Source organism: Leptosomus discolor, unplaced genomic scaffold, assembly GCF_034619465.1.
Source record: "Leptosomus discolor isolate bLepDis1 unplaced genomic scaffold, bLepDis1.hap2 HAP2_SCAFFOLD_29, whole genome shotgun sequence".
NCBI classification, from domain to species: Eukaryota; Metazoa; Chordata; class Aves; order Leptosomiformes; family Leptosomidae; genus Leptosomus; species Leptosomus discolor.
The window spans coordinates 921,609-933,789 of record NW_028237772.1 but is presented as its reverse complement, the minus strand read 5'-3'; the positions used below and the strand labels follow the sequence as shown (position 1 = coordinate 933,789).

General features: G+C 49.7%; 1 protein-coding gene across 1 annotated transcript in view; it reads left to right on the top strand.

Annotated features, from left to right (window-relative positions):
* Positions 1-1,265: 1,265 nt before the first annotated feature.
* The window catches only part of LOC147412857 (structure-specific endonuclease subunit EME1-like), a 40,636-nt gene continuing 29,720 nt past the window's right edge, over positions 1,266-12,181 (top strand). Inside the window, exons 1-5 of the mRNA XM_086480963.1 lie at positions 1,266-1,833; positions 1,917-2,044; positions 2,234-2,326; positions 2,810-2,928; positions 3,156-3,291. Of these exons, the coding sequence (XP_086337089.1) occupies positions 1,266-1,833; positions 1,917-2,044; positions 2,234-2,326; positions 2,810-2,928; positions 3,156-3,291 (1,044 nt within the window). The remainder of the gene's footprint in view (positions 1,834-1,916; positions 2,045-2,233; positions 2,327-2,809; positions 2,929-3,155; positions 3,292-12,181) is intronic.

The window sequence follows — 12,181 nt, the reverse complement described above, 5'->3', positions numbered from 1 at the left end:
GGCAAATCCAATTTTTCTGAATCTCTCTATTTAGCCTCTTGAGCAGCAGCTTCGTATGGAAGAGTGGTTCTCGTCATGTTCTCTCCTTAACTTGAGGGAAGCCACTGCATTAATTTAATCTTAATTAAATTACCATACATGCACAGTGAGCTAGAGGTAGTGTTGAGAGAAGGCTAATTGCTCTACAAAGAGCCATGAATTTCAGGAGCTTACCCATTAAGGAAAAGAAAGGCTCTGAGACTTGACAGACTACAGGGAAGGAGGCAAAGATGAACACGAGCTAGTCTCAATCACACAAATGCCACAGAGTTACAGCCCAACGAACTTTTCTCAGAAAAACTCCTGGGCTACATTTTGTGTTGCATGAAAGAAGCTTCCCCATAAAAAAATTGAACCCCAAAGCATCAGACATGCAGGGCACAGCGCTTACCTAGAGAAGGCCGAAACAGAGAGTTTGGAACTCGACTGAAGTCCTATCGGGCATCAGCGGCAAAACTTCACCGTTCTGATGCCGCCCCAGGGACACCCTGGGAATATTTCTGCCCGCGACACTGCCCGAGGAACAAAGGGGACTTTTGAAGCCTCCCGACTCCTGCCCCCCTCGTGGCTCGGTCTCTCCCCGGCGCACACAAACGCTGTTTCTCCAAGGACGATCAATTTCTCCACTGCGAGGGCAGCCCAGCAGCAGCCTGGAGAGGTCACGCAGGACCCATCCTCGCCCAGTTTGGCCTCCACAACAGAGGACGCCGCCAGCACCGCGGCCGCCGCTCCGAGATGGCTCCCAGCAGGCTGCGCCGGGAACCACCCGAGGCCCTTCCCACCCGCAGGTCCTGACCCCACTGTCCCGGCAGGGCCCTCCCCCGGGGCACCCCCCTCCTCAAGCACAGCCTCCCCGCCGGGCCCTCTCGCCGCCGGGCCCTCTCGCCGCCGGGCCCTACCCCCGCCCCGCCGAGGCGGCCCAGCCGCAGAGCCCCCCGCACTCACACAGCGACGGGGAGCTGCCAGCCCTCGCCTCCCTGCTGCACCCCCCGCCAACGCCACCGCCACGGCCCGGCGAGGCGGGCCGCGGCCTGTCCCTATGTGCCCGTCCGGAGAGGCTTTCAGTGCCCGTGGTGGTGCTGAGCAGTGACAGCGAGGAGGAGGAGGAGGAGGCGCTGGGGGAGGAGGAGGAAGAGCTGGTGGAGGAGGAAAATCTGGAGGAGGAGGCGGAGCAGGAGGTGCTAGATGTGGAGGAGGAGGATTATGATGGGGTGGTGGTAGGCGACATGGTGGTAGACGATGTGGTGGCGGTAGAGGAAGAGGAGGACGAAGACGAAGACGTGGTAGAGGTCATCCCTTTGTCTGAGAGGATCCAGAGAAGAGTGGAAGTAAGAAGGGAGGTGGCTTTCAAGGTCCCCCACCTGGGCAGTGGGGATGCAGCCTGGAGAACTGGCCCTTGTGCCCGTGGTGACCCGGTGGCACTGGGCAGCCGACGGCCGTGGGAAGCCCTGGCATTTGGAGCAGGGTCTGGCAGCAGCTGCCATGGCACGGCTGATGCCGAGAGGCCCTCCTGGTCCCTGCTGCCGGCCTCTCGGCGGGACTCCACAGAGCAGCCCAGTAGGTCCCTGCTAAGCGGAGCGAGCCCAGAAACATCCCCCCTGCCCAAGAAGTCCAAATACAGTCAGAGGGACAGGGAGGCACCCTGCCAGGTGGCGTGGCAGAGGAGGAAGGAGCGAGAAGCACGGAGGAGGCAGCAGGAGCAGGAAAAAGAGAGGAAGAGGGTCTTTGACACGATGCTGAAAGCTCAGCGACCAGGGGACTGCCAGAAATACCTAACGGCGGTGCTGGATCCTGGTACTTGTCCCCACAGCCCACCTCTGCCTTGGGCTGAGTGGGGTCTCCTCTTTGTGGAAGCCTGACCCAGGCACCGGTTCCAGCTCTCTTCCAGTCCGAATGCGGTGAACAGATCCTCGGTGCCTTGCAGGCCACGAATTATTCCTGCCTGGTTGAGAATCAGACTGTTCCCTGCAGCATCACCTGGAGGAGGAAAATCGTGTCATCTCAGGTTTGTGAGCAAAATCTCCTTGTTCTTGCCCTTTCCTTCCTCTGTTACTTGCACTCGTTAGCAGTTGTATTTAGCAACCCAAGTAAAAACCCTCGAATCTCCCTGCCTCAGAGCTCTGAGTGGCAGCGCTGGTTGGAGCGACTCAGAAGCAGACTGTTGGTCTGGCTGTTGGTTTTCCTGTCTGGACAGATGGAAGAAGAAGATGAACGGGCAGAAGATCCCAATGTCCTGGCTGTGCTTCACTTGGAGGAGCTTTTGTCCATGGTTCACAACTGCGTACAAGTGAGAGTGCTGATGACTTCTGTGCCCCCAGACACGCCTTGCTGTGAAGGTGGTGGTTGTCATCCCCCTTCACGGCAGGAAGGTTTTGATGGGGGTTGGAGCCACAGTTTCAGTAAACCAGAAATCTGGTTTTAGAAGCCATTAACGGGTCAAAACCACTAGGGTTGTACAATGCAAAGTTCTGACAATTTTTCATTCCCAGTTACAACTTGTCACAGATTTTTGAGGAGGTAACATTGGCAGATGAAGTGAGATTATTTTTGAATTCCTTCTGCCTGTCACGGGTTAGGGCAGGAAATAAAGGGCAGTGAGGCCACTGCCGTAACTTTGTGCTGCATCAAGTATTGCCTGCTTGCCCCTGAGGAGCATCGCAAACAGATTTTCTCATCTGCAGATCCAGCTGCAGAATCAGAGCCATAGGTTGCTGCGCTTGCATGTGCACCTCAGAAGGGTTTAACTCCTTTTCTCTGTTGATCTTTGCAGGAGGCCCAGGGCTCTGCAGAAGGACAGGAGACCCTCCAGAGCTACGTAGCTCGTGCGATGGAGAAAATGCCCGGGAAAACTCTGGCGCTGGCCGTAGTTGGAGCACAAAATTGTTTCAGGTTAAACTCTTTTCCCTCCAAATGTTTCTGTGTTGTCTCTGCCCTTGAAAAACACCATCAGCGCTTACATTAACTCCTTCTAGCAAAGACCGGAGCGTAAGAGGTGTTCCCACCCAGAACTGCTCCACGCTTTGTTGTATAGAAACAGAAGCAAAGGTCCATCCAGCCTGTCACCACAATGACCTGGGGAAGAGTGTGAGCTCCCAACCTTGCTTTACTCTTCTTAGGTCTTTCCTATTTCCGTCAAAAACCACACTGGGACAGGCAGCGGTGAATGGAAACCAAGAGGAGGGACAGCGAAAAGGGAGAAAAAGGAAAGCTGAGGACTCTGGCCCAGTGGTAACCAGAATGGACGTGGAAGAGGTGAGTCCTTTTCAAACTGATGGCACGCAGCCACCAGCTCTTGTTGTCTGCTATTGCTTGAGCATTTGACCCAATCCCACACTTTTTGGACAGGGGGGGATTCAGTCCCCGTTAGTCCGTGTGTCTGTGGACAGAGCTCTTTGGGCTCAGCTCCCCCCTGCTCAAGGACGTCCCTGCTGTACCACGGACCGACGTGTCTCGTTCACCTCCATCCTGACATCCGTCTCGCTCAGCATCTCTCGCCCTTCGTGGCCCGCTGGCAAAGCATGTCAGCGCTGCCTTGGGCTGGCTGGCCTGCGTGGAACAAGCGCCTGCCACTGAGGAGCTGCAGCAGCTGAAATGGCACTCAACTGCTCTTAACTGGCAGGAGACAGGCTGCCCCATAATACTTCAGTGCCTTAAATAAGCTGTTCCCCCAACGGGGAGAGCTTCGATGTTCTTGTCCTCGAGCAAGATGCTGTGACCCTTTCAACCAAGAGTGGAGTTGGATGTGAGAAGATCCATTGTTCCATCTCTTGTTTCCAATGATCTTTACAGGCCTTGCTCGATGTGCAGCTGAGGAAACAAATCCAAGTCAGGTTTTTTGAGACCTGGGGGGAGTTCGGAGCATACACCACCGTGTTCACAAAAGCTGTAGCTGAAGCACCTTTCAAGTGAGTAAGCAGACGAGGTTTGGTCATGTCTTCTTTGGAGAGGCTGCACTTTCACAGGGACTGGGGGGGAACAGCAGGTACGGGGCTGCACTTCAGGGCAACACGGTGTGATGATTTTGAAAGACCAGGCGACACAAAGCAGCTGCTCATTCAGCACAGGGTTGGTTCTTGGAAACGGAGGTCCTGCCCGGGGAGGGGTGGGGACAGACGCTGGTTTCACATTGGAGTCTCACTTGACATCGAGCAAAGCTCTTGTTGTCAGTCTGATTTGAGGAGTGGGAAGGGAATGCAAGTAGAGCTGGGCTTTTACAGCACCAGCTTTTCTTCCGTGTGTAGCCAAGAGAGACATTACTGAGGAGGAGCTGCTTAACTGCTGCCATGGATAAGGAAGAACAGCAGCAGGTTGCACAGCAGTGGCTAAGCAAGCCCCCTTGTGCTGTCCCACACGATCACAGCATTCCTGTCACAGCAGCTGCTGTATGTCACATCTCGGCCGTGAGAAGAGGTGAGATGCCATTAACAGTGACACGTAGAAGTGTTTCATTACGGTGGACAGTGAGAAAGTGAATTCTTGTTTACCCCTTTTTATGTGTGTTGGCTTGTGTCAGGATTGCTCCCAAGTACAGGATCGTTTCTTTTTCGGTAGGAAATTGGATGTAAAGAAAATCGGGCCCAGTTTTTAACATTTACTTTGATGCCAGCAGTGTCTGTAACAGCACAGAGTGAGAGGTGGCTCTCCTTCTCTGGCCGTGTGACAACAGGTGCAGGGATAGGATTTTCTTCGCAGCCTCATTGCCTCATTTCCTTTCCCATCCTTTGTTCTCCCGAGGCGAGAGCAAGAGAAGACAGGGCTCCCTTTCAGCTTAGAGAAGGAGCGGTGCAGAGGGGTGAAGGCGGCTCCTTCTCAAAAGGGTCTCTTGGAAGCTTGGAAGAGACAGATACAACAATTTAACCGGGTCAGCCTCGAGACGACTGAGGCTATCGTGTCCGTCTACCCTTCTCCTCAGCTTCTGTACCGGGAGAGAATGCCTCAGGAATACTGAGGACTGTGTGCAGGCAGCCAGCTAACGTAAGGAGGGGAAGAAATCATTTCATTGGTATTAAAATGGACACAACAGTTCTGTGCGAGCTGTTTAGTAAGGCAGTGAGGGAACTGGTGCCACGGCACCCATTGCTTTGGTCTTACAGAGCAGGCTACTGAGGGAGCAGTGTTGGTTCTGCGTCGGCCTGTGAGCTCCCAAATGAGAGCTGGGGAGAGACGGGGTGAAAAAGGAGCTTCCGTTGTGAAAGGGTGGAGCGGTGACAGGCGCAGAGCTTGGATTATTTTTTTGAGCAACGGATGCAACTGGATGACACCGCTGTTCCTTTGTGTTGCTTTTAGGCCTATAGCAGATGCTCTTCGGAGCAGGAGAAGGAAAACATGCTGGCGAATATCCCCGTGTGCCGCGGCGACGGTGTGACAGCCACCTCCCGGTGGATCGGCCCAGAGCTCTCCTGCCGAATCTATCTGCAGATGACTGCCCCCAGTCCTGGCCTCTCTTTGTATTTCACTGGCTAGCCCCAGGCAATGAGGATTTTAGTGTTTGCCTGGTTCAAGTACTCAGTTTTCTGCCGGGCACAAGGACTTAGAGAACAAACAGTCATTGATCCTAGTTTAAAGACTTAAAACAGATTTAGAATTGATTGTAGCAGAAGGTTGGATGAAGTTGCTGAACGCGTGGAGTTTACACAAGAAAGATGGTCAACATCTTCCAGAAGAGCACGAGTTGGACATGGTTGAGAGTCGACAGTTCCTTTTATTTATTTTATCCAAAATAAAATATTTTGAATAATAACGATCTTTGCTTCTTAATATGCCATCTTGAATGCAGACAGCTATGCCATCTGTCAAAAGGAATACTTTCTACTGCAAGTAGTTATCTTCCCTCTCCACTGTGAAAAATCCTAATGCTAAAGCAACGCGGTGCTGCCCCCCAGTACCTGCCCTAGTGAGGTGGAAGAGCTTTGCCTCACCAAATAGACTCAGTGTTCCACTGTGGCAGATGGGAAGGAGGAAGACTAATTTTCAGATATCAATTTAGACTGCCCTGGTTCAGTCTCCAGACGACTTAATTGATAGAGGGTCTTTAAATCTGATTATATGCATGGAATGATGAGATCTGAACAGTTTGCACAAAAAAAAAAAAAAGCTTTCTTTTCATTAGATTGGGGAATATGTTGTTAAGAGAGGGTCAGACAGTGAGGGACAAAGAAAGAGGGTCGATTTGTGGATGGAAGGGCTGAAAAAAGGAATACCTAGAGAAGTAATGGACAGACAAGCCACTAGAATCTTAAAAATATTCCTATCCAATTGGATTAAAGAAAAGCCCAACATCCCCTCTGCACCCTCTTTCCCGATTCGTGCCTGTAAGACCGAGGAGAGAAAAAATGAGCAGCAGGCAAACGATCTCCTCCTCCTCCTGTCAGTGAGCTGAGGGGAGGAGGGTGGCAATATTGAAGGAGGCTCACTGAAAATGAAAAGGGCGGTTTGGTGATTACTTGTGCAATTGGGCAAAACGCTCCCTCACCAGTCCCTGCAGAGAGGGCGCTAAAGCTGCCCGGCGAGACAGCAAGTTTGATCCCCGACTCCCTTTCTGCCTGCGAGATAATACCACCAGCAAAAATCCTACTGTACGAGTGCACCAATGGGCGTGGCAGCATCGACATGGAACCCGCACAGTGTTTAAAACATTTTGGTCTAGTACTAATCAAAGTAAGTGGGGATGTAACTGTGTGTGGAGAAATGAATCGGGGGCGTGGAAATGTAAATATTGTGATCGATATGGAGACGAAACCATTTTAGGAGGAGCACTAGGACCGGGAAACACATTGTATTCTGAGCAACCCATAGACTCTGCAATGTGGGAAGGTCCCTTCGCCAATGGGACCTGGGCTTTGCAAGGGCATTACTGGATATGCGGACGGCAGCCTATCGAAGATTGCCACCAAACTGGTCTGGTATATGCTAGGTGGGATCCTTCAGGCCCCTATTCTTCCTGTTAGCCTCTGATGAGGGAAACCAGTTAGGAATTAGGGTGTACAATGAGTTGAGGCGTGAGAACAGGAGTATTGATACCAGTCTGACCCGAAACAGTGGTCAAAAATGGAGAAAGGATGAGCGGCCCACTGAGAGAATCAGACGACATTATGGCCCAGCTAGTTGGAACCCCAACGAACTGATAGCGGGAGCCAGAGAACCGCATAACCCGCTTACAGGCAATATTAGAAATCATAACCAATCGGAGAGCTGATGCTTTGGACTCGTTAGCTGACCAATGTACCCACATGAGAAATGCCATTTTTCACCTTTGCATGGTTTTGCATTCTCTGTTAGCCGAGGAAGGAGGAGTGTGGAAGGATATCTTCGAAATAAGGGACATGTGAACAATCCAGCCTTTCCAGAGAATCGGAGCTGGGACGTACCGGAACTGCTGAAAGTAGAAACAACTTCTGGTGCAGGGGGCATGAACGTCTTACAGGTGCAGGAGAAGAGACAGCCGCCATTCATGACGCCGTTGTAATTTCTTGAAGAAGATGGGTGTGAACATTTGTGACCGTGACTTGAACATGACTCGCAATGTGGCCAATCAGGTTGGACTATGGGCCGTTAGTTGCGATGAAGCCAGTCAGTATTTATTGGGTGTGGTCGAGGGTTATAAATGGCACTGGAAACACGGAAATAAAGGTTCACTTGTTAGATCACATTGATCGTGTCAGTGTCCTCACGCAGCTCCCGCACAGGGGGGGTGTGTGTGTGTGGCAAGGTTTTGGTAGGGAGGGGACAGGGGAACCCCGGCGTCACCCCTGGGGTCACCCTAAACCCCCCCTTCCCCCTCCCCCCCCTAAAAAAAAGAAAAAACAAAACGAACCTCACATAGGAAAAAAAAATCCTGAAGTGCAATAAAGAATCCCTGCTTAATAACACTGAGTTGTTGTTGAGTTTTCTCAGATTCAGTTGACAACCCAGAGGCGACAATCTCTGTCCGACTGCAGGAGCCGCTGAGGACAGGGACTCCCTAGGCGCGCCCCGGGACCTTTCCTCGGAGGGACTCCCTGACTCATCTGGCTCGCTGCAGGGGTGGACAGGGACCATCTACGGAAAAAGGTATTCCTTCTGGTCTGCTTCTGTAATTTGCTCAGTGCTCGCACTGTGCGCTGGTCAGCATTGATGTCGACGTGTATTTTCACCACTCGCACTGATATTTAACTACCTGAATTGGAACTTGTATGACATAGATATGATATTGGATCTTAGTCTGCTCAATGCTATAGTTGCTATTGTAGTAATCAGAGTTGCAAGTGTCCTCTTCTGTCTTTTGTGTGAATGGTGTAAAGGAGCTCCTCGTGTGATAGTGTAAAAATTGGTTATCGGTGTTTGAATGCGTGAGTGAGTGAGACGCAGTGTTATTGTTATCGTTATACGGATGATATTTTGATAGCCGTACCTGGTTTGCCGCTTTTAGATGAAATAGAAAAGGACACACGGGACAGTAGCTTCAGGAAAACGGCAAGAAGAGCGCGAGACTGCGCGCGAAGACACAAAATCCTTCTGACAGCCCATGGAATACCCCAGTGTTCGTAATCAAAAAGAAATCAGGAAAATGGCGATTGCTACATGACCTACAACAAATTAATGCTGTCATAGCTACAATGGGAGCTCTACAACCGGGCCTACCCTCACCGGCCATGATCCCTGTGAATTGGGGAAATATTGTAGTGGATTTAAAACTTTTTTTTTTTTTTTTACTATCCCATTGGCCTCCCAAGACAATGAAAAATTTGCATTTTCTGTGCCTTCTTGAAATCCTGTGGAACCTTCAAAAAGGTATCAATGGAAGGTTTTACCAAAGGCACGAAAAATTCACCAACAATTTGTCAATGGTTTGTAGCACAAACTTTGTCACCTGTGAGGGAAAAATTCCCAACTAGTTATTGTTACCATTACATGGATGACGTCCTGTTAGCATCAAACAGCAAGGAGCAGTTGAGAGACATGGAGAATTGGACCAGAAACTCATTACAACAAAATGGGTTAGTTATTGCCCCCGAAAAAGACAAAAGGTAGAACCCTGGAAATATTTGGGAATGACAATTACAAGTAAACAGGTTGTGCCACAGCCTGTGAAACTCAACCTTAAGGTTAAAACACTTAACGATGTACAGAAACTGATGGGATCTTTGAATTGGATCAGGCCTTATCTTGGGCTGACAAATTCGCACTTGCAAAAATTATTGGAATTATTAAAAATTCTACTGATCCAGCAGAACCCAGAATATTAAATGAGGAAGCACTAGGTGGAATTCATAAGGTGGAACAATCTAGACATGAGAAATTTGTCTCTCGAATAGACTTGGCTCGATTGGTACAATTCTTTGTACTAATTGACACAACTGTACCATTTGGTGCTTTGGTGCAGTGGAATCCTGAGTGGGATGACCCGTTACATATTTTAGAATGGATGTTTTTATCATTCCGGCCGCAAAAAACTGCTCCTGGATTGTTTGAACTCACTGCTGATGTGATCATAAAAGCCAGAAAACCATGTCTAGAACTAACAGGGCATGATCCAGCTACTATTGTTTTTCCTGTTCTAAACTGGTATTTTGAATGGTGTCTGGCAAATACTTATGAGCTACAAGCGGCCATGGCGAGTTTTCAAGGGCAAATATCGTACCATCTACCATCACACCCGCTACTGAAATTTGCTCGAGAAATACCATTTGGTCAGAAAAACTTCAGCCAGCCAGAACCTGTAAAAGGCCCCACTGTCTTTACAGATGGTTCAGGAAAATCAGGTAAAGCAGCAGCAGTATGGTATGAAAACAACAACTGGAACAACACAGTAGTATATCAAAAAGGTTCTCCACAAGTAGTAGAGCTGCGTGCCATGGCTGTTGGTTTTTCTATTTTTACTTCTCCTCTAAATATTGTCACTGACTCAGCATATGTAGCCAATGGGGTTAATCCATTGGATAAAGTGGTCTTGACTATGTCAGACAATCAAATCTTATTTGAGGTGCTTTGGAAGTCTGGAAGAGCATTCAACAGTGAAAAGAACCTTCTTTTGTTATGCATGTTCGTACTCATACCACTTGACCCGGATTTTGTGCAGAAGGTAATTCAAGAGTGATGCTCTTGTTTCTGCTATGGCTCTAACTACTGTTCCTAACACGAAGCAACAAGCTCTATTATCACATCAATTTTTTCATCGAGGTTTTCGAGCTTTACGACGGCAGTTTGGTTTGTCCCGTACTGAGGCTTGTTCTGTTGTAGCTGCCTGCCCTGATTGCCAGGGCACTCACACCCCAGTGTGTTTTGGTAGTAATCCCAGAGTTATGCAGTACTTGCAGATTTGGCAAGCTGATGTTACTCATATTCATGAGTTTGGCCGACAGAAGTATGTTCATGTTTCTATTGATACTTCTTCTCACGCTTTGGTAGCAACAGCACATAACGGAGAAACCGGAAAAGATGTGATTCGACATTTACAGAGGGCTCTTTCTATGCTTGGGGTGCCACGCCAAATTAAAACAGACAATGGCCCAGCATATGCTTCACGGAAAGCTCAAACATTGTTTAGTTTATGGAGTGTTACTCATGTTACAGGCATTCCCCATTCCCCAAGAGGACAAGCCGTCGTTGAGCGTGCACATGGCACGTTGAAGCGGCAGCTTCAAAAAACAAAAAGGGGGAATGATTGGGGAACCGCCTCGGGCATGTTTAGATAAAGCAGTTTCTGTTCTTAACTTCCTTCATTATGGGGACACTTCTCTACCTCCTCTTTTTCTACATTTTTCTTCTCCTTTTTCAAAACAGGATTTGCAAAAGGGTGTCAAAGTGCAGATTAAAGATTTAGTTACTGGCCAGTGGAGTGGACCGTGTGAGCTGATCACCTGGGGCAGGGGTTATGCTTGCGTCTCTACAGATGCCGGCCCTCGCTGGGTTCCTGCTGGGTGTGTTCGGCCTGTGCTGGAACCTGCATCAGGGTGAAGAATGGGTAGTTCCCCAACCCAAGCAGAACGTCCGGGTAACTTTAGCAAACGTGATGTATCAAGAAGCTTTGTGCCTTTCTACTGCGAACCCTGAAAATCCATTCTCCACGTGTTTGCTTGGGTTGCCATTAGACATCTGACCATTCAGAACTTATTTTCAAGAGCATACAGCAGCTAGAAGAAGAGATGAAGCGTTTGACAGAGGATGATGGCTTAGATTGACTGAAAAGGAGGTTTAAAGGGTGGGGGCTGTCTGGGTAGTTAATATCTCTGATTGAAACGGTGAGGGCAGTCATCTTGGTAATTGTGACCGTGCTTTGGATGTTGCCTTGTCTTGTCAGTCTTCTGCAAAGGGCCCTGCAGAAGACTGTTCATGCAACATTTCTTGCACAAAAACAAAAAAGGGGAATTGTCGGGGATAGCCTGACTGAGGAAGATGCAATTGGCCTCGACAGCATCCCAGTATACCCGTGAGAAGATGAAAGAAGTGGATGAAGAATGTTGTAAACAGGGTTGAGGGGGTGATAAGAGACTGAGCAAGAAGACACTAAACAAGTGAATACCACAGAGCAGAAATTTGGCAAGAGAATGAAGTGGGAAATAGAGTAGGAGCTCCAGCGAGTCAGAGTGTGAATAGAGGTGAATGGACAGAGGTACTGAGCGAATCATTTTAGCAGCCTTAGTGCATGAACGGGTGGACAGATAAGAAAGGTTATAAAAGGGTATGTTTTTTCTGCTGCGCCATCTCGACAATCTTGGCTTTTGTAACTTAATAAAGGCTGCCTTTTTTTACCTATATTTTTGTCGGTGTCGGTCCCTACCGCGACAATACACAAATCCACGTGCGCGCACACACACACACACACACTACACGGCTGTGCCGTGCTTTGGTTACGCACACAGACCCCGCGGTGCATGTTGGTTACCAGCTCTGCTGAGGACTACTCACAGGGACCCTTCCTCACGCGGAGAGGCCCGCTGTCTCTTGTCAGCCGCTGGGGGCAGTTCGCAGCCGGATCCCCTTCGTGTCCTTCTCCAGCCGCTTTTCCTTTTGCCCATCTCTTCAGCTTCAGCCTGAGCTGGATGCAGCTGACGGCATCCCCAGGGCAGGAACAGACAACCGAGCCCCTGGCACGGCCTCTGGCAGAGGGAAAGAACCCTGACTGTCACAGCCAGCCCAGGCCGGAGCCCCTCCTGCTGCAATC